Genomic DNA, 22520 nt, shown 5'->3' with positions numbered 1-22520 from the left:
GAGTCAAGGACGTGGAAGTTGGAAGGAGGTCTTTGCAGATAGAGGAGGGGGATCACCCAGTTACACAACTCACAAACCTGGCTGTTCTGATGACTTCTGCTTCACTTCCATGGCTAGTCAGACACCAGGTCTGGCAATAAAGCGGGGTACCTGAGTGGGACCTTGAGACTCAGACTTCCTGGGTTTGATTCTGGCTCCATTACTGATAAAATATAAAATCCAGGCAAATTATTTAGTCTGGTTGGGCTTCACATTCTCACCTATACAGTGGAGAAGTGTCTGTCTCATATGATAGGTGAGGATTAAATGAGGAAAGTGTTTTTAGTGTAACGCCTGGCACATAATAAGCACTCAGTGAATGTTAGCTATTTTAATCCTAAATATCTTTGAATGTGTTCCTTTTGGATGGCTAATAATTTTTTTTAAACAACCTTATTGTGTATTTCACGTATTATAAAATTCACCTGTTTTCTGTATACAGCACTTTCTAGTAAATTTACCAAGTTGTGCAACTATCAGCGCAAACCAGTTTTTTTTTTTTGATTTTTAATTTTTTAAAAATTTTATTTATTTTGAAAGAGAGAGAGGGAGAGAGAGAATCCCCAGCAGGCTCTGCAGTGCAGAGCCTGATGCGGGTCTTGATCTCCCAAACTGTGAGATCATGACCTGAGTTGGATGTTTAACCGACTGAGCCACCCAAGTGCTCCAGCATGATCCAGTTTAAAATAAATTTTTTTTAAATTTTTTAATTTTTTTTTATTTTTGAGACAGAGAGAGACAGAGCATGAGCAGGGGAGGGGCAGAGAGAGAGAGAGGGAGACACAGAATCGGAAGGAAGCAGTCTCCAGGCTCCGAGCTGTCAGCACAGAGCCCGATGCGGGGCTCAAACTCACAGACTGTGAGACCATGACTTGAGCTGAAGTCGGACGTTTAACCAACTGAGCCACCCGGTCGCCCCAGCACAATCCAGTTTTAAAACATTTTCATCACCCCACTAAGATCTGTCGTGTTCATTTATAGTTAATCCCCATTCCTACTCTAGCCGTAAGCATCTATTTCTCTACTTTCTATCTACGCAGAGTTGCCTTTTTCTGGGCATTTCATATAAATGAAATTATATAATATGTGGCCTTTTGTATCTGGCTTTCTTCCCTTAATTGTTGTTTTGATCTATCCATATTGTAGCATGTGGCAGAACTTCACTTCTTTTTACTGCTGAATTGAATTCCATCGTATGGATACATAATGTTTTGTTTATCCGTTTGCCTGCAGACGGACATTTGCGTGGTTCCGCTCTTGCTATATTATGACTGATGCTGCTGTGAACATCCCTGCACAAATCTTTGTGTGGACATATGCTTAATAGCTTCTTAATTGGTCCTTTAGCTTCTTTCAGGGGACTTCCTGCTTCTGTTCTTGTCCCCCTCCAATCTGTTCTCTAGCAGTGGCTAGAGTGATCTTTCTAAAATGTAAGTCTGATCTTGTCATTACCCTGCTTAAAATCCTTCGATTGTGCCCAGTTGCCCTCAGGATCAAGTTCAAACTGTTTGACTTCATGGGTTTGCTAGGACTCTTCAGAATCCAAAATCTTATTTCCCTGTCCACCTTCTCTCACTGTGCCCTCTCCCCAGTTTTGTGCTTCAGCCATTCTTCATTCATTCACATATTGTTTCAGTCATTTCTTTAGCCATTCACTCAATTAACCAGGCTTATTGAGGCTCTGGGGATATAATAGGACATCCAAATGCTAGCTTTCATGGAACTTCCTTTCTAGTGTAAAAGGCAGGCAAACAATGCATCAGATAGTGGTAAGTGCAATAAAGAAAATAAAAAGAATGGTACAATAGTAATTCAGGGACTGATGACTCTCAGACCTTCCAGGCCTGAGTGTTCCTCAGAGCCTCTGCCTTACTGCCAACTGTCTACTTGTTATCTGCACTTAACGTCTGATGGTGGCAAGCCCTGTTTCTCATCTATACCGCCATGTGTTTTCCTCTTCTTGGAGTACTGTTATCCCCTTCTCTTCCTAACACCTGCTTATCTTTCCCAGTCCTGGCCCCATGCCCAAAGCCTGGCTAGATGTCCCGTCCACTATGCCTTCTGTATACTTCCATTCTAGGCCAGCTGACATAGGCAATGCTCTTCCTGTTATATTTAAATGCCTGATGATTGTTTCCTCTAACCCACTTTATGCAACTTGATGACTATTGAATACCCCAAGTCTAGCCTGGTTCCTGGCACGGGATAGCTGCATAATAGAATCTGTTGAAAGAGCAGTTATTTGTGATTAGCCTGAACAGGAGGGATGGAGGGACACCATTTCCTTTGAGACTGGAAGGAAGGAAGGAACAAAGACCTGTTGCTTGCATAAATTAATTTGTAGGATTAGGGGAGGAAAGTCAAAGGCGTTTTCTTGGCTTACGTTTTCTCAGAGATTAATTTAGTGCACTGTATAAAATGAGGACAGGAGGTATTTATAATGCGCAATTAGCAGTGCATTAGAAGAAATAAAGTAGTGCTGTAGGGTGCATCTTGATGTCTTAAAACTTTTCTTCCTTGCTTTTAGTTTTATAGCTATTAGCTTTCCCTAGGCCATTCGTTATACATATTGATATGGATGACTAAATTACTCGGGTGCTATTGTACTGTTTTCTTTCTTTCCTTTTTTTTTTATAATTGATTTTATTTTGATGTTGCCTTTTCAGCTTTCAGAAAATGTGATTGATCGTATGAAGGAAACCTCCCCATCTGGTTCGAAGTCTCAGCGGTATTCTGGCGCTTATGGTGCCTCAGGTATTTCAGAATTTTAATTTTAGAATTTTTAGTAGAAAAATTATAAGCGATAAGAGTTTACTTGGTAGTCAACTTCTTCTACACTCCTCTATGTCTATTGTTATTTGGGTGTTCGGCTTTTTATTTATTTATTTATTTATTTATTTATTTTTTTAAATGTTTTATTTATTTTTGACAGAGAGCGAGAGACAGAGCATGAGCGGGGCAGGGGCAGAGAGAGAGGGAGACACAGAATCCCGAAGCAGGCTCCAGGCTCTGAGCTGTCAGCACAGAGCCCGACGCGGGGCTTGAACTCACGGAGTGTGAGATCATGACCTGAGCCGAAGTCGGACACTCAGCCGACTAAGCCACCCAGGCGCCCCTAGTGTTCGGCTTTTTATATGCAATGTTAGAAATCAGTACCAGGGTTTCTTAAATCAGTACCAGGGTTTCTTTTAAAACATTTTGCACTAAAAGGAGAATAAATCTACTTGCAAACCAGTCTTGGGAACGATTTTTTTTTCTCAGCCAGCTTCTGAACCCTTTATTAAGTTTTGGCAGGTTACTTCATAATATCTGTATAAAATGGATTACTTGTAGGAATATTAGAGATTTAGGAATAAACATTTATAATAAAATATTGAACTTAGAACATAATCGACTTACTGTTTCCAAATTGTGAATATCCCTAATGCTTTCATTTTCCAGTAGACTTCTTTTAAGTTTATAAACAGTTTATTTCTTCTCAGTCTTAATTATTGATGAAAACAAGATGTTACATGAAATCTATAGATGATTATTAAGCCTCATTTTATTTGTGGATCCTGTGGAATAAGAGACTCTTTCTCTTTTCTTTGCTCTCCCCTATCCCATCCATTTCTTCATCCAACAGATAGCTTATTGAGCACCTGCTATGTGTGTGGTACTGTTCTTGTGCTACTCAGTGTGATGGATGGACCCTCTGTTATTCGGAAAATGGCAATGGGAAAATAATCGAGATGGTTAATCTTGGACTAAGTACTTTCTGTATTTATTAGAAAGGGTATCGTGTGGCAAATCTGCCTCCAGACTGAGATACACTGAGAAAGATGAAATGCTGCCCAGATGCCATTCACTTGGGCATAGTCTTGACCTTCTTACCAGTCATTAGTTATACCATGAATTGAGCTTCTGATATGTTTTTTAAAGCAGAGGGTAAGAGATGAATAAGAAATAGTTGAGTAAGAAATAATGAATAAGTAATAGTTCTTGCTGTTAATGATTCTTCTTGTTTAGTGGGAGCATTAAGAGGGGTTCACAGTTCATTAACATTAGGAAGTGACCACTCCCTCCTTGCCAGAAACCCTTTCTTTGGCTTCTGGACCACACACACTCCTGATTTTCTTCCCAACTCTTCATCCTAGTTGTCTTTGCTGATTTCCACTAAGTAATTTCCCCCAATTCAGTGGCTTTTGAATCATAATACAGGTGCCCGTGACTCCCATAATTGTATCACTAGCTCTGACTTCTCTCCTTGAAACAAAACTTAGACAATGCCTACTTGAAGTCTCTGCTTACAGATCTTCAACGTAACATATCCAAAGTAAGCCTCTTTGATCTTCCCCAGACTTGCTTTTCTCCATCTTTTCCAGTAAATGGCACAGGTGGTCAAGCCCTAAACCTGGGCCCCATGCTATCCTTACTCCTTACTTTGGGCCATTAGCCAGTCTTGTCCCATCCATCTCTACAACACACGGGAATGTGACCCTTTCATATCTGTCTCTTCTGCTGTAGCACCGACCTAGACAGCCAGTGCCTCTCACCTTGCCGTCTGAGAGCCTCTTAACTGGTTCCCTGTTTCCTGTCTTGTCCCTTTACACTTTGCCATGCACACAGAAGCCTTAGCAATCTCAAAAAAAAATTGATCAGTCCAGGTCACATCCCAGTGGTGGCTCTCCATGGTACACGGAATATAAATTGAACTGCTTTCCTTGGCCTCTGAGGCACACCATGACTGGACCCTTTCTGTTTTTCATCTCATCATTTATCATTTCCTACCATCCTTCTTTTACTTGTGTCCGGTGACTGCCATCTCCTCCAGAAGGTAAGCTCCAGGGACATGGTCCCTTGTCTTTTCACAACTGAATTCCCAGCTTCTAGGATAGTTCCTAGTGCTTAAGTGTTGAATTAATTTAGGGTGATCCCATTATCCATTTTGAAAGTAGCTACTCGTGATCGTTTTGGAATGTAATTCTATAAATTTAATTCAGGTGGCATTTACTTTATTGACTGTCCACTATTGTGCAAATAATTAAACTAGTTGTTTTGAGAGGACACATACACACAAAACTCCTCTCCTTTCAAAAAGTTTTGGGTTTTTGGGCAGAAACAACTAAGTATATAAGAAGATGATAAGAAAGATAGAAGCATAGTATAAGAGAAACCTAGAAAGATACTAAAATTAAGTATATCAAGTATTTTGGCTTAAGAATAACTTTTGATATGTGGATTTTTTTTTTTTTAAGTTTATTTATTTTGAGAGAGCGAGAGAATCAGCAGGGGAAGGGCAGAGATGGATGGGGACAGAGGATCCGAAGTGGGCTCCAAGCTGACAGCAGAGAGTCCTATGTGGGACTCACAAACCACGAGATCATGACCTGAGCTAAAGCTGATGCTTAACCGACTGAGCCACCCAGGTGCCCCGATGTGTGGATATTTTTTAAATTGGAATTTGTTCTACAACATGATTTTTTTCTGGGTAGATTTCTTTCCTTCCTACAGTGTTAGGGAGAGAGGATGATAATGGTGATGATGAAGACAATGAAGTAATGATGGAATAGTGATAAATAATCCTTAAATGTCATTTGCATGTTTCTATGTCTTATCTCATTTAATCCTTATAACCCTGTGAGGGAGGGACTGTTTTTAACCTGTTTTATATAGAAGGAAATGGAGACTTGACATGATTAGTTATCTTGCCCAGAGTCCCAAAGCTGGTAAGCAATGGAGGTGACAGTTGAATTCAAGTCTGTTTGACTCCAGAGCAGATGCTGTTAACCACCTGTTTATTATAATTTGAATGGCACCCGGCTTCATTTGTAGAAAAGATGTGACAGAAACTAGTTGGAGGGAAAGAGCTCCCTTTTTCGTGATGTGCTGCTTGAGTTTAGGAAAGAACCTTCTATCTGTAAGTGATTGTTGCATCTTCTAGCTTTTCCCCACATTAGTTCTCATTCAGTAGTGCATTGGAGGAGAGAAAGTGTTTTCCTGCTTGGGTTGGTTTCTTGAACTGGTACTTTTGAGAGAGTGGATGTGGGTAGGGAGGCTTTCTGTGAATGCTCATGGTCTGACCTGCAGAGCATGACCTGACATCGTGATGCACCCTGGCTGTGCTGAGGCGTCTGTCCCTTCCCATTTCTGGGTTTGACATGACTGAGGAACTCGGGTCCATGGCCAGCCTGGGCACTGAAAACTCTTTGAATGCCACCTTGTGTTTTGGTGGTCAGGCTAGAACTACACTCTGAATGGTTGCCCCCAGTCACACGTGGCTGTGAAGATTTAAATTAAAATTAATGAAAATGAGATAAAACTGATGTTTCAGCTCCTCAGTTGCGTGAGTCACATTTCAGTGCTCAGTAACCACATGCAGCTAGCGGCTATCTTATTGGACAGTGCAGGTACAGGGCATTTTCATCACTGCAGAAAGTTCTGTTGCGTAGTCTAGAATATATCAGTGCTTGGCATTATGAGCTCCATCAGATGATTTCAATGATGTGACTAAAGTTACTGAGCTCAATGGTGCTGTGTGTTTGAATCTTGTTGCCTGCCTTTCCCACATCCCAGCTCCCCCAGGATTGTGGGTAAGTGGACACTTCCGGGAATATTTCCCTGGGGTACACTATCTTCACCTCAGTCTTTTTTTTTTTTTTTAAATTTTTTTTTTTAATGTTTATTTATTTTTGAAACAGAGAGAGACAGAGCATGAACGGGGGAGGGGCAGAGAGAGAGGGAGACACAGAATTGGAAGCAGGCTCCAGGGTCTGAGCCATCAGCCCAGAGCCCGACGCGGGGCTCAAACTCACGGACCGCGAGATCGTGACCTGAGCCGAAGTCGGACGCTTAACCGACTGAGCCACCCAGGCGCCCCACCTCAGTCTTTATAATAGCTTCCTGAACTGTGTGTTACAAGTGTCCTGGAGGTATTGATTCCTTAGATTCCGAGTAGCTGGGGAACACCTGTATCTTCACATTCTGCATAAATACTTGCTTTTTCTGTCTGTACCATGATGTGGTACAGGATGTGGCCCTCTGAGTAGAATATTTCCCTAATCTATTCCAACCCAACTCAAGAAAAGAACTAAGATCTGACATGCTGTTTTGAAATGGTCTTGCCCTTAGGTTAAGAATGCAGTTAGACCATGACTGTGGCAATTAACAAAAATTTATTTTTCTTAAAAATAAGAAATGTTTATAAAAGTAGAAAGCCTCAAAGTTTATGTTCTTCTCTGTGTTTGTCTCATTTGGGGGTTTTAGTTAATACTCAGTAATAGAGTTTTTAAAGGTTTATCATTTAGATGCGTTACGAAATAATTTTTCAAGTCTACATATTGATAAAAATGTCATCAGCCTTTTCTACATTTTTCGGTGTCTCACGTAAGTTATATATTAAATATGAGTTGAATTTAAAAAAAAAATTTTTTTTAACGTTTATTTATTTTTGAGACAGAGAGAGACAGAGCATGAACGGGGGAGGGTCAGAGAGAGGGAGACACAGAATCTGAAACAGGCTCCAGGCTCTGAGCTGTCAGCATAGAGCCCGACGCGGGGCTCGAACTCACGGACCGCGAGATCGTGACCTGAGCCTAAGTCAGCCGCTTAACTGACTGAGCCACCCAGGCGCCCGAGTTGAATTTTTTAATATTCGTTAAAATGCCTTCTTCCTCTGAGGAGTCTCATTCATACCAGCCCTAGACTATTCATATGTGTGAATATAGGACAGCGTATTTGGTGGACTGAGAGCCCTAGGGTTTCTGTATATAGGAGCTAAGTTTTGTCATATATATTGTTTGAGAATATAATTTATGCTATAAAAAAGTGAGTTCCTCTAAAGACTTTACTGAAACTTTTTTTTTGCCAAACCTTGAACCAGATCAATGACTCGTTGCAATAAGTATTTGCATGTAAAGCTGTTCAGACAAAATAATATAATATGTGACACACAGCAGATTGTAATGCCACTTTAATAAATGAATGTGCTCTAAAGAACTTAACTGTGTCCTTGCTGCCTCAAATTCTTTGCTGTGTTATGTGTTATCCCAAATATGTTGGTTTGCTTTTACACCAGTTGATTTTTTTTTTTTTAGGCTGTTGTAAGGTGATATTAACATTGTGCATCTGTTTTGATTTTAAAAACCACTGTTGGATATCGATTTTCTTCATTTCCACCCTGATCCTTTAGTTTTTCTGGCTTATAGTGAGGTCAGACCGCTCATGTTTGACCCTACCTAATGTTGAGGGAACTCTGTCCCCAAATCAATAGGAAAAAAACAGGCAGGAAATGACATTAGGAGGCTATTTGTTGGTTTCCTAAGCCACTAGGAACCAGATGAAAATGATGAATCTGGGAAAAAAGACAAATAACTCACTTTTATTGTTATCCTCACTGGGCAAGTTTCTCTGTACATTTCTTGCCATTGTGAAAAATAAGAAAGATTTGCTGATTTGTGTTAAGTGTGTCACTGAGATCACTAAGTATTTGGCAGCCTTAACAAATTGCAGGAAACCAATTTAAGCCGGAAATAGCACAGCCCAAACTCAACAGCCAATTTAGGGAAATAGATTCATCTATATGTTCTATGTGTTTTTCTCCCCAAATCTAGCCCTCTGAAACAGCTCTTTAAGGCCTATTTAGACATAACACAGTAGCGAGAGTTCACAGTAAACACGTTGCACTTGTTCCTTTGACTTGAGTTACAAGAATGGAAGGGAAGTTACAGAATCCAGGTTTCCAACTTTTAATACACGAAACTCTGTTGATGTCAGTGTCTCAGGTGTGCACTTTTTGTGCTGTAATAGATAATTTGTCTGACGGTTCCTAAAAGGAAGTTATGTGTATGCTATTTATTTATTTATTTATGAGGGAGGGCACAAGTGAGTGGGGGGCAAAGAGGGAGAGAGAGAATTCCACAAGGAGTAGAGAGAGAGAGAGAGAGAAGTGGGGCTTACCTGAAGTGGGGGGTCATGTTCACCTGAAGTGGGGCTTGAATTCACAAAACGTGAGATCATGACCTGAGCTGGAGTCAGATGTTTAACTGACTGAGCCATCCAGGCACCCTGCACACTATTGATTTAAAGGCTTTATTTATTTATTTATTTACTTATTAATTTTAACTTTTTAAAAAAGTTTATCTATTTTGGGGGCACCTGGGTGGCTCAGTAGGTTAAGCTTCTGACTTCAGCTCAGATTACAGTCTCGCAGTTCATGAGTTCGAGCCCTGCAAGGGGCTGTGTGCTGACAGCCCAGAGCCTAGAGCCTGCCTCACAGTCTGTGTCTCGCTCTCTCTCTGCCTCTCCCCGCGGCACGTGCGAGTGCGTGCGCACGCGCTCTCTCTCTCTCTCAAGAACAAACATGAAAAAAAAAAAGTTTATTTTGAGAGAGAGTGCACAAGAGTGAGAGCAGGGCGGGGCAGAGAGAGAAAGAGAGGGAGAGAGAGGGGTGGAGGGAGAGAGAATCCCAAGTAGGGTCCATGCCGTTAGCATGGAGTCCCACATGATCTGAGCAGAAACCAAGAGTCGGAGGCTTAACTGACTGAGCCACACAAGCACCTCTCAAGGTTTTAAATCAAATTCTCAACTCAGTGCATGCTGTTCTTGAAAATAGATCCACAGTCTATGTTTAATAGATGGTTGAACTCATATTGTTAATTCAGTCAACAAGTATTATTAGCATGGCAGTGGTCTTTGGCTTCAAGGAATTATTAGTTTGGTCAAAACCTATTTAACATTATAATGTAGTGGAGAAATACGAGTTTATTCCCCTTTACCTGCTCAGTTAATATTTTTGAGTTGGTGAATGAATATGTAAGGAAGATAGAATATGCTAGAGGGATAGAAAGTGTTTTAGGAATTCAGAGAAGACAGTCAAGGGCTCGGGTAGGCAGGTAACCAGGGGAGGTGGAAGTGTTGGTGTGAAAGGTGTTCATTAGACTCGGTACACAGATGTGAATACTTTAGATGAAGGGTACACGTGGGAGTCTCATGGGACAGACGGTTGAGGAAGTTAAGGAATTGGCTTTTGTCCTATAGGGCCTAGTGGCTACTGAGCACTCCCATTTAATTTTGGGTGCAAGTTTAGAGAGTTGCATTTGGTGCTACTGTTCAAATGTACTCAGATATTAATAACACTGTTATGGCTAAAAATGCAGTGCTGATTTTTCTCATTGATATTTTTACATTTAACAAATGTAAATGGTAAGAATATATGTTTTCCACTGGAGTACTAAATAAAACCATTTTCATTTTCATGAAAAGATAAGCAGCCCCATGAGCATTTTTATTTGTCCTTAACTGGCCCTATAGCAAAAAAGAAAAAGAATAGACAAAGTTGCCCTCAGCTTTTTGAGACAGTGTAGGGCACAGCAGATGATTTCTGAGCAGGGAGAGTGAAATGATGCAAAAGGGTGCCTGGAAAGATAATTGACAGGATGCGCTGGAAATCAGAGACAGGGACGGCCGCTCTGCGTGGTGCGGATCCAAGAGGCGGTGGCAAAGAAGGACTTGGTGGACTTGGTGCCTCAGGCCACAGGGCTGGTTAGTGGCAGTCCCCCCCTCATCTAGGGCACCTTCCTCTGTATCTGTTGATCCGTCACTGTTGTGTTTTATTTATTTTTGAGGAACCAGCACAAATTTAAACTCACTTTGTTTTAAAATCGAGAGCAATAGTTCCCTCCTAAAAATGGAACAAAAAAAATCATTGACAATATAGCTTATATCCCATGGTATTTTGGGATGGTGAGAGGGGAGGCATGCAGAAAGGAAAAACCTCCAGCAGTAGAGGCAAGGAATTACAGAGAGATGCTTAGTAGGTTCTGACCTGTCACTGAGTCACACCTTCCAGTCGTTTTCTGTGACTTAGAACTTCTGCCCTTTGATTTCTGAGTTAACTGACCACTGGCTGAGCTGCTTTTTATTCCGTCTTCGGAGGCCCCTGCCCTGTGATTGGTGCAGCATAGCTGCCTTAGCACTTCGAGGGGTTTGACATCAAGTGGGCCAGAGATTCCTTACTTGTTCCTCAGTTCCTGGAAAGAAGAGGTGCTTTGTTAGTTGCATCGCGTCCTGTAGATTTGCGGTGTAGTGGTGCCGTGGAGTCAGCACTCAGGAGCTGAGCTGAAAGGCAGGAACGGCAGTGACCACGGGGGAAGAAAGAGAAGGGGTGTATTAGCGAAGCGCTCCACTTTTCGCCGTGGTAGATTTTGACACTGAAGTGAATTGCGGGATAGTGGATTGTATTTTCTCATAGAACAAGTGTTGTTCTTGGGCATTAACAAGTAAATCATGGTCAGCGCCAATGATGGCTCATAAACCACAAAGAGAAAACGACTCTAAAGTCAAAATGTTATAATCGTGCTTCAGGATTTATAAAATAAAATATCCGACGTTGGTTATGGAGGCAGCTCTCCTGGCTTATAAAGTGTAGGACATACAATACACAAAAATACCATCTTTGATTTAAATTTAATATACCAGTGATAAAAATAAACACTTGATTAGCAATATTTTTGTCTTTCTTAGAATTTGATAGACTTTGAGGGCGTCATCTGGATGGCCCAGATCTCTGAAAATAAATTGGCCAAGAGAGCGTTAAAGGTACATTTTTCCTTTAACTGAGGAATTCAAGCTGAGGTATTCAAAATCAATCCATTGACCCTTCCGGCTGTTGACCAAATTGTGGGTTATTGTTGTCGATGATGATATTTTTCCTTGTAAAAAAACATTTTAAAAAGTAAAGTCTGACCCAGCATTTCATTTCTTCTCTCTACCCTTTCCTGTCTCCCTGGTTTATTCAGAATCACAGGTACAGTGCTCTATATCAGGCCAAATCAGTGCTACCTGGGAACACTAAGTGCTTTTAAGTCCCTGTTTAAACCTGTTCTGCCCCCAGGGCTCCTTGACACTTTGTTGACAGCTGTCACTGGACTTGAGTGTTCCTTGAAAAGCGTTGGGCGCCCATGCGGGTCACTACAGTGAGGCTCTTCAAACTTTTTCACAGAATTGCCGTGGCATGCTTAAGACAGCGTTCTGGGTCTGCACGCCCTGGTCCCCCTGACCGAGCGGTTAATCGGAATATGGGTTTTAATTAACCAGACCGAATGATTGGAGCTTGGAATTGCTTTACGGGGTAATAATGGTAACTGTCTCCTCACTTCAAGGCTATGATGTCTTGCAGATTGTGCGGTGGGGAGGTAGAGGCCGCAGATGGCCCTTGTGTGTTGACTTTGGTGGCAGGACTCATTTACTTTGGCTGGGAAGCGAGTGCTGCTGCTCCGTTCCTCAGTTCCTCCCCCTTACTCTTTTTTTAATTCATTTTGCTGGTCCGCCCCCCTTGTGCCTATAGTCCTACAGGGGACACCCCAAGCCTCCCTGTGTGTTTGAGGAGTAGGGGCAGAGCCATGGTTTCACGATTTACGGTTTCTCCCGTCCGCGGGGTCGTTGGCCCAGCAGCTTCCATCATCTCTCCCCTGCCGTGTTCCAACAGTGTCTTGCTCGGCTCCTGGCCTTCAGTCTTGCGGTTCCCAGTCTGTTCTCACTGCCAGAGTATGAAACCAATCGTGCCTTTCCTCTGTTTAAGGAAGCCTGAGAGGCTTCTCTTCCCCTTAGGATGATCTAGATTTCTCCCACGTTGCCAGCAGGTCCTGCACAATCCCTTTGCTGCTTTATCTCCTACCTCATCTCCCAGACCCACCTGTCTCATGGTGAACTCTAGTCATATTGAAGTTCTAGAGTGTTCCTTTTGGGTTTTTGACCATGTGTGAACACTGTTCCCCCAGCTGTCATCCCCACCCCCACCCCCACCTCAGCTCCTGCTTGTCTTTTATCTGGCTAGCCCCTCCGGATTGTTAAGATGGCTGGAAATCATGTACCCCAGCAAGTTTTTCCTGACTCCAGGTCTGAGCTAGGTGCCCCTCCCAGCACCCTGTGTGTGCCTCCCCTTATCCCATAGTGCTGCAGGTGCCCATGTACTCAGCCCTGTCTCTCAGGTGCCACAACTTTTCTTCACTTGTGTGTCCTCTCAGGACGCCTTATATGGTGTGTCTTGCTGTGGTGCCGACCTGCCTTGGCTGAGGTGAAAAGCGGTTACAGGTCTGTCTTTGCTGTAGGTAAGCATCGACCTGTTGAGGTGAGATGATTAGGCAAACTCATATAAAAAAAAAAAGTCTCAGAGGGCTGAGGAGATTTCTCTTTCTTCAGGAGCCATTTTCCCGTAATCTGGGTACAGACTTTCCAAATTGATACCTTTTTGAAGACTCTCCTGTGCTTTCATCACTATGTCTATAGTAGTGATCCTTGTTAGAGTATGGGCTTCATTGTATTGTAGTTGCTGGCTTAGTTGTCTGTCTCTCTTCCTAGATTATGAGCCTTTGGGGTCAGGGAACGTTTGGTTACTCCTCTTGTATACCCACAGCCACGGTGACTATGTTACCATGTTAGGTGCCCAGTACATATTTGTGGAATGAACGAGCTAAAGCCATATGGGTCATGGAGCCTGATGTGTATACGTGCGCGTGTCATCTAGACACAAGGTGGAAAAGGGATCTTTCTCTTACACTTGTTCCACTGGGCATGGGTATGAGGGTCTTCACCAGGCCCAGGATGGTGTCCATGTAATGCTTTGCCAGTTTTAGTTCTTAACCATAGCAAATCCCAGGAAACCCTGTTGCAAGAGATCCTTTCTTGAATGCTATCTTGTGAAAAGCACAGTCTGTGGAGCTAGGGGCTAGGGAGTAGGGCCCTGATTGATTCAGAAATGCTGATGTGGCGATCCATGTCCCATTCCTAGTTATTAATTTAGTTTGGAGAGAAATAACGTGCCTAGATTTTGCCACGTTTTGGGGAGGGCTGAAGACAGTTGGGATTTTCCCTCTAGGACCCTCCACTCTTTTTTTTTTTTTAATTTATTTTTGAGACAGAGAGAGACAGAGCATGAGCAGGGGAGGGGCAGAGAGAGAAGGAGACACAGGATCCGAAGCAGGCTCCGGGCTCCGAGCTGTCAGCCCAGAGCCCGACGCGGGGCTCGAACTCACAGACTGTGAGATCATGACCTGAGCTGAGGTCGGACGCCGAACCGACTGAGCCACCCAGGCGCCCCAAGGACCCTCCACTCTTAATTGCTGGTACCATCCTCACTTTCCTTCTCTGTTGCATCGGAGTTAATCTGACATTAGTCCCTTTGTGCCCTGGAATTTGAGGAGTTTTAGGATGGTTAGATTCGGCCTCTGACTTTGAAAAGCAGCTCCTCAGCCCTGGCAGCCTCCTCCAGGAGGACCTTCTGCTGTGTTCCTGATGTCAGTGCTCTGGAACCCTTGAGAGTGGAAGCCCTCTTCATCTCTTCTTCCTGGGCAGCTGTTCCCTTGCTGGATCTCCATTTCTGGCGCAACTGTTATCACTCTTGTCTTCCAGAAAGGCTGGTCTCTGCTCTCATTGACTTCCTCAAGCGCCTGGGGCCAGCTCTGCGGTTTTGGTGTCTGGAAGCTCAGGAACTTAGAGGTGTTAGGGATTGGAAGGAAGATCCGCTGCTTGTGTCCTCTTATGCCGGCGTGGAGAAGACTGGGAGACCAGGGAGCTGGCTCCTCAGCGTGTTCAAACACACATAGATAGCTAAGCATTAACTAACAGTGATCAAAGAAAAACCTCTGGGGCACCTGGGTGGTCCAGTCCATCAAGTGTCCAGCTCTTGATTTCGGCTCAGGTCATGATGTTGGGATTCGTGAGTCGGAGCCCCGCATCAGGCTCTGCTCTGGCAGTGTGGAGCCTGCGTGGGATTCTCTCTCTCCCTCTCTTCTCTGGCCCTCCTTCACTGCGTGTATGTGCTTTCTCTCTCTCTCACTCAAAAATAAATACACTTAAAAAAAACTTTTTAAGAATTTGGTTTAGCTCATATGGGAATTTAGCCAAGGCATCCCATTTTCACCTTATTGCTGTATACTGCAGTAGTGATAATGCATATAATTATATCAGATTGGCTTTGCCCTACCATTTTGTTTGGTAGTTAGGCTAAATTCTTCAGATGTAATTAGTCTTGCTATCGATGTGACGGGCATCTCATTGCTTTAAAAAATAAGATAAATATTGATTGCTGTATGTCATTTTTGAGGATTGACCTGAGGAATGATAAGAAAATCAATTACCATAATGAGGATAGATTTGATCTAAATAAAAAATATAAAGCAGCATTAAAGATTGACAACTCCCCCAACACATTTTTATTGTTTCATGAATTCAGCCAGCTAGGTTATGGATTCTGAATGTTGTCCTTGTAATTATGTAAACAAATTATTTTAACAAAACACTTCCAACAGCTCTCATTCATTTCCCTCCTTAAAACTTGTGCTTTTAGCGAGAAGAGACGGCTTCAATCCACAGTGTGCATGCACACTTGCAGACGTCATAGGGCCGATCATCTCTGTTTTGTTCTCTACTGGCAGGAGGACCGAGGCTAGCTAAGCAGCTGTTGTTTAATTCTGTGGGGCATCCTGGATGCCCGTTGGGCACAATGTGTTTCTTCAACTTTTTAAAGTGACGTGTTGACTTCTGGGAATCTCGTGAGATTGAACCCATGAACTGCCTTTGTGACACCTTTATAAAACTTTTCTGAAAAGGTTGCTTTACTATTTTTTCTCAGAAGCTTTTTAGAGTGATTATTACAAGAATATGGGAAATTCTAATCCTCTTTTCATGATTATTTGGCCTTTGGCAAATTTTATTAGTTTTTTAATAAAAAACTTTTGAGAAAACATGGATTGTATAATTAAAAAATAATTTTTTATCAAGCCTGATAAACATACAAATGATAAATTGCTCCCTCTAATTTTTTTTCTGTCCTATTAAACATTATAGCTCTACGGGCATAGGCATTGTTTCATAAACCCATGCTCACCTTTTTGCAAAATGATGATTGCAGAAATGACAATCAAATTTAAAACCAGTGATTTTTAAAAAAAATTGCTCATTTTTATTGCTCATTATTGCTTATAGGGCTTGGAACTGAAACTTTTTAAGGCTATGTTATGTTTTGATTGAGAGTACCCTCTTCTCCATCTAAGTAAACTTCTTTTAGCTGAATTGTCATAGAGGCCTCTGTAGTACTTAGGTCTGCAGCATTATTTCTGATGTACTGCAGGAGGTAAGATTTGTACCAGGCTAAGCAGACCCAGGATGGAGGCTGCAAAAGCTGACTGCAGTCACCACCTCTGTTTCCCTGGCAGTGATACAGTGCGATGGTGTGGTTTGGGGAACAGGATTCCAGAGGAAACGAGCCCGTTTCTTCAAATAGGTAATGGGAAGGTTGTAGTTGAATTACCTTGGATAGAAGAGAGAGAGAGCGTGTGTGTGCGTGTGTTTGCACGTGCACACGCTCGCATGCACAGTGTACGTTTAGTGTTCAAAGAGCTTTTGCCATTTTATTTATTTATTTATTTATTTTTTTAGAGCTTTTGCCATTTGATAGTTGGGTGATCTTGTGTTATCTCCGTTTTCTCCAGGATAAAATGGAGAGACTGATTTCACATGGTTGCCATGGAGACTAAATGAGATAATGTGCGGGTGCTGACATATAGCAGGTGATCAATAAATGTCCCTTCGTTAACATAGCATCCAGGGCTCTGACTTCAATGCCACCTTTCACACACCAGGTTGGCTCTGCCAGTCTTTCTGTCTCCCTCTCTGCCTTTGTCTTGTGTTCTGTTCCCTAGTCTCAACAATCATTTATTTGGTCCTGGCTGTGTGCCAGACACTATTAAGTGCTGGGCTTTCATAGATGCATAAAGCAGAGCAATGCAGTGTATGCCGTAATGGAGATACACCTGTAGCACGAAGAATTAAGGACTAACTCTGCGTGGGGAGGTCAGGGCAGACATCATGAAAGAGGTGGTGATATTTGAGCTGAATATTGAAGGATGAATAGAGTTTACCTATCACACATAATGGATTTGATGGTGGGGGATGATGAAGGAGGTGGGGCGCAATTCTTTCTTGGGAGAAGAGATGGTGGTTGCGGCATCAGAATCATAAAGGACTTAGTGCTCTCTGGGAATTGCAACTAGTTATATTTATTTAGAATGCAGAAACTGAGTGGGAGATTAGAGTACGAGTAAATATGGATGGAATAAAAGAGCTAAGGAGTGTGGATTTACTTCTGTAGCAAATGCCTCCATCCCCATGTTTCTGTACTTGATTTTAACTATTTGTGTGTGTATATATGATCAACTCAAAGGTCACCTTATCAGAACTTCTCTTGATTCTGTTTACTTTGCCTTTCTCTGAACATACATGATACTTTGTCTGTATTTTTCCCTTGGTGGTCACTATTTCTACCAATAAAATAAGTGGGTTATTGATAGCCGTGTTAGCATCTTTACTCTTCAGTAAGCTCCTGGAAGGCAGAATTCACACCTGAAAGCCCCCCCTGGGCCCCACTGTGACCCATCTGGCATCTGCCTCACCTGTAGAGGGTGCTTAAGAATGGAAGGGCCCATGAGCATCCCCAGCTTCTTCAAAATACTGTTGACCTCAAGAACATTGTGTTCAATGAGAGAAGCCAGTCACAGAAGACCATATCTTATATGATCCCGTTTTTATGAAAAATGTCCTGCACAAGCACAGAGAAACAAAGTAAATTAGTGGTTGCCTACGGTCGGGGCGGTGGGGTGCAGGTGGGTAGAGAGTGCCTGCTGATGGTTGCACGACTGTGTAAGTCGCTAAAAACCACCGAACCTGTACACTTTAGATGGGCAAATTTTATGGTATAGGAATTTTATCTCAATAAAGCTGTTAAAATACTTTTGAATCTTGTCAGATTTTTGAAAAGTATCATCAAATGCATATTTTTGCCTGTTCTCATGTTGACAGTACCCACTTAGGGACTTGCATTATAATATTTATTATTCTGTTTTAAAATTGTGACTTGGAACTCAGTAGAATGTAGGTGAAGTAGAGCTTTGGGAATTCAGTACCCCTTCGGAGATGCCAGGGAGTGTGAGAGGGACCTTCTGACGAGCCCACGCAGTGACATCATTCTCTGTGTTAATTTTAGTATCAATGAAGTGGCATCGTTGGATATAGTTGAGCAGTGTATTTTTACCTTTCAGGTTTTTGAAGAAGTTTGTCTTAGAGAGTAAGGCATTGCTTTGTCTTAATAAAAAGCTATACGAGGTTCACAGAAGTAGAAGGAATGGTGTTATTTCTCTGTCACCTTCAGGATAAGAGAGGTAGATGTAGTTTGTTGATGTTGTGTTTCTCGTTAACAGGCACTTTATTTCTACAGTCTGTTTTATACTAGAGCTTTTATGAAGCCACACATATTAATAAAACATGTGCCCTTAGATAAGTTGTTTAATGTGGTTTTCTTTTTCTCCCTTACTGTAGGAACTAGTAGTTTCTGTGTTGATGAAACAGTGGGGAGCCTCTATTCTGGTGTGCTCATTCATGCAAAATCTAGCCCTCTTGAAAAGTGAACAAGATCATTGCCAAAAGGTATTCATCATGCAATCTACCCACAAGAAATTTTGAATGGAATCGTTATCAACTGACTTAAATAAAACAGTTATTTTCTGACACTATATCACCCAATGTAATCACTCAGGACACTTACCATTATTATGCGTACAGTTTCGTTTTTCATATGATTGCCAACTATCTAAAAAAATGGGATGTTTCAGATTAATGTTTAGGGGAGGCTGATATGATCTACTTAACCCTGATTTAACATGAACAGTGGCAGTGGGTGGTTCTTCACCATGGATCTGATTGTTATGAGGGCTTCTTCAGAGACTCTGTAATAGCAAAAGCATTGCATTTCATTTCTCTTCACTCACCCTGCAGCTAGCCGAGTCAACCCAGGGCTGGATCAGTAGGTCTTGCCAAGGATGAGTAGGAGGACTTATTCAACCAGTAAGGGCCACAGTCCTCAGGTTTTGGTGGGAGATTTTCCCACTTGTTCCAGATAGGCCCCTCCGGCCCTCCTGTGCGTGACCCCAAGAAGTTGCTCAGACACCTATTGAATAAATGCCCAGCGCCTGGGGTTTGGTGGAAGGAACACCGGATAATTGATAGATGTTGAAGTCCTGACGTGAGTGGACCTGGACTTCTGCTCTGCCCCCTCTTGTGTGTGTGACCTGGGGGCAGTGTGCTCAGCCTCTCTGAACCTCAGCTCTCTCTGATTTGTGAGGCCCACGAGTGGCAGGAGCTACATCCTGAAGTCACTGTTTCTTGGGCAGTCCCCCATTATTGGGAAAGGAATGCATTTTCTTAAATAATGGATGACGTTGAAAATAATGTTCTTAGAGTAATTCTTCAGGCTTGTAATGGGTTTTAGGGTTAACTTGGAAACCCAGATGCCATTTCACTTTTTAGTGAAGAGATTACATTGAGCTTTGGCACCACTAAGGTGTGGGTACCTTCCTGTAGCTTGCAGTCAGGGTCGGCTCCTTTGTACAAGGTTTCTTCTGTCTTGTGAGAGGGCTTATAATGCTTCACTTTGGGGTCGGGTATTGTCTCTATGCAGCTCTGTTCAAATAAACACATATATATACACACAAACGTGTGCGTGTGTGTGTTCATCACCTATGGAAATGACGTGTCAACCACAGATGTGTTTGTGCGGACATTGAAACATTTTAATTAGTAGTTACTGAAGGAAGCTCGTGTCAAAGGCAAATGGTCTCCTGTTTGCTGTTGTGCCCAGGTCCAGTGTGACCAGACAGGGAAGCGAAGCGGTGGCAATAATTTACTTTTATAATAGTTTAAATAATTTTGGTTGACTTTTGTTTATTCATTTTCCCAAGTGTGATAGTGGTGGCTTTTTGTTCTTGTTTTCCTCTATTTCAAGAGTATTAACTATTGCATTTCTCCCCAATACACTTTAGAAGGGAGAATTTAGCACATGTACATGGAAATAATTTCATGACACATCAGGCCATTTTTCAGGGAGGGTCAGAGCCTGTCCAGATCTGTTGCTGCAACAACACTAGGGCTTTGGGATCAGTTCTGAATCTCTGTGGGCCAGTCACAGTGGTTTCCTCACCTAGAAAATTGGTACTGATTGGGGAGTCTGGGTGACTCAGTTGGTTAAGCGTCCGACTTTGACTCAGGTCATGATCTCGCGGTTTGTGAGTTGGAGCCCGTGTCTGGCTCTGTGCTGACAGCTCAGAACCTGGAGCCTGCTTCAGATTCTGTGTGTGTGTGTGTGTGTGTGTGTGTGTGTGTGTGAGTCTCTCTCTCTCTCTGTCCCTTCCCCGCGCATGCTCTGTCTCTCTCTCTCTCTCAAAAGTAAACATACATTAAAAAAAAAAGAAAACCTAATACCTACAATATTGTTTAATAAATAGACTATTGAAATTAATGGGGTTATTGAAAGTGAGAAGATCTGACTTTTATCTCGACCTTATTACCAACTAGTCTTTTTTACCTTGGATAAGTTTATTTCTCTGGGCGTTCTAATCTGCCAAATGTGGAATGGACTCTTCTCTCTCAGATTTCCTGGGATAAATAAGAACCATTTTCATTCATGTTTGCGTGTGTGTGTGTCGACAGTGTTACCCAAGCAAAACAGATTTTCAGCAAATGATGGAGTCATTGTTATGTGATTAGATACTGTATAGTATAGTTATGAGCTTATTTGTTTATATCCGTGAGCATTTATAAATGGAAATTGTCTTTCTTCGAAGTTTGTTCCCAAGTGGTCTGAAATATATCTTTACCTACAAATTCATTCATATTAAGGAGGACACTTGTTGGGATGAGCACTGGGTGTTATATGTAAGTGATGAATCACTAAATTCTACTCCTGAAACAAATATTACACTGGATGTTGACTAACTGGAATTTAAATAAAAACTTGAAACAAACAAACCCCAAACCCCAAAACAAAACACAGTTCCTTCATACATATATGTGTGTGTATGCCTAGATCTAATATATAAAATTTACAAATTAGATAAAATACATCAAAATGATCAAGGCACAAGAACATGTATTTTGAAAGATCTCTTATTTTAAAATTATTTATTAATATACTTCATTATTTGGATATGATGCTCAGAATAACGTAGCCAATAACAGCAAAAATGCTGTTGGCAGCTTTTAGGTTTAAAGAAAGTCACTCTAGAGAATTGGAAAAAAATAGTAATTAGAAGGGTACTATCAAGGTTGGCATGTCTAAATTTAACACAGCAGCTGTGTTTTGGTTTGTGAGGGGTGTGTGTGCTCTGTTACGAGCTGGGAGCATGTTATAATGGAGGTAGAGATACTGCCTTCTGAAATGCAGTCTCAAGAAATAGCTGCTGCATGTTGCAGTGCCCTCCCTGCTGGCCCGCAAGAACCTCATCAGTTCCTGGAGAAGTTTATAACTGGTAGGTGGACTGTGGTTTGACTTTCCAGCTTGGCTTTGGTCTGTTTCTGAAGGAGGTCTCCAAGAACGTAGCAGACATAGCCTTTTTTCTCCTCTGTGTTTGAGATACTGATTTCTTTTCTTCTTTTTTAATTTTTTCTAATGTCTGTTTATTTTTGAGAGAAAGAGAGAGAGAGAACGAGAGTGAGAGAGCAAGTGGGGGAAGGGCAGAGAGAGAGGGGGAAGAGAATCCTTAGCAGGCTCAGGTTCAGGGCCATCAGCACAGAGCCCCATGCAGGGCTTGAACTCCCTAGCCTTGAGATCATGACCTGAGCTGAAGTCAGCTTAACCGACTGAGCCACCCAGGCATCCCAAAATACTGTGATTTCTTGAATCTAAAGATGCCATTTTAATGATAAGAAACACCATTATTTTATGTCCCACAAAGAAATAACCTTGACACTTAAGCTTAATAAAATTCTTTTTTATCCATTAGGATGTTGATTTTCTATTTGTTGGAAGAACACAGATTAAAAAGGAAAACTGAAATGAATTGGGCATGATATTTTTGAAACTTATTCACTATCTAAGTCTGACTCACTTTCTGACTCTGAGTTCTCCATGTCTGCGTATTCCCCCACGCTCTTCTTACCTTCTGTGCCATTAAAATGTGGCATTTCTTACAACAGTGCTTTTCTTTCGATGCTGGAGTTTTCTCCCAAGCTGCCGATACTCGTTCTGCGTGTTTCGATGGTATTGCTTTCTCTATCGTACATAGACAGTTTCGTGAACTGTGTTCTGTGAGCCACTCTGCTCACAGCTATAGTCAGATGCTGTTGCTGTCAGAGCAGTTAAAATGTGGACAAGTATGTGTCCTCAGAATCCACAGAATATGGCAGCAATGTACTAGCTTGTGAAAGAGACTTGCACCAAGGAGTCACTGTCCAGAGGCTAATAGAGGAGGAGTGGAAGGTGGGATAGTTTTTTTTGTTCTAAGTGGTTAATGCTGCAGTTAAGGATATTGTTTCATGTTCAGACACTGTTAATCTCTAATCATTTTAATGTACAATTTCCTTTTCTCTTTCATGGAGATTCTTAATGGAAAGTTTTACTTGAAAAGATAGCCCTGTTCTCTCTGTACTGTTGAAACACCTTACAAACGTCAAAG

At 42.0% G+C, this 22520-nt stretch overlaps 1 protein-coding gene across 3 annotated transcripts in view; it reads left to right on the top strand.

The window, feature by feature from the left end:
* The window catches only part of CHCHD3 (coiled-coil-helix-coiled-coil-helix domain containing 3), a 287147-nt gene that overhangs the window by 8739 nt on the left and 255888 nt on the right, over positions 1 to 22520 (top strand). For all 3 annotated transcript variants that reach the window (XM_049643026.1, XM_049643028.1, XM_049643029.1), the window contains exon 2: positions 2706 to 2793. In XM_049643026.1, coding sequence (XP_049498983.1) covers positions 2706 to 2793 — 88 coding nt within the window. The remainder of the gene's footprint in view (positions 1 to 2705; positions 2794 to 22520) is intronic.

Source organism: Panthera uncia, chromosome A2 (assembly GCF_023721935.1).
Source record: "Panthera uncia isolate 11264 chromosome A2, Puncia_PCG_1.0, whole genome shotgun sequence".
NCBI classification, from domain to species: Eukaryota; Metazoa; Chordata; class Mammalia; order Carnivora; family Felidae; genus Panthera; species Panthera uncia.
Note: the sequence above shows the minus strand (reverse complement) of the source record. Positions and strands in the feature narration are given on the sequence as shown.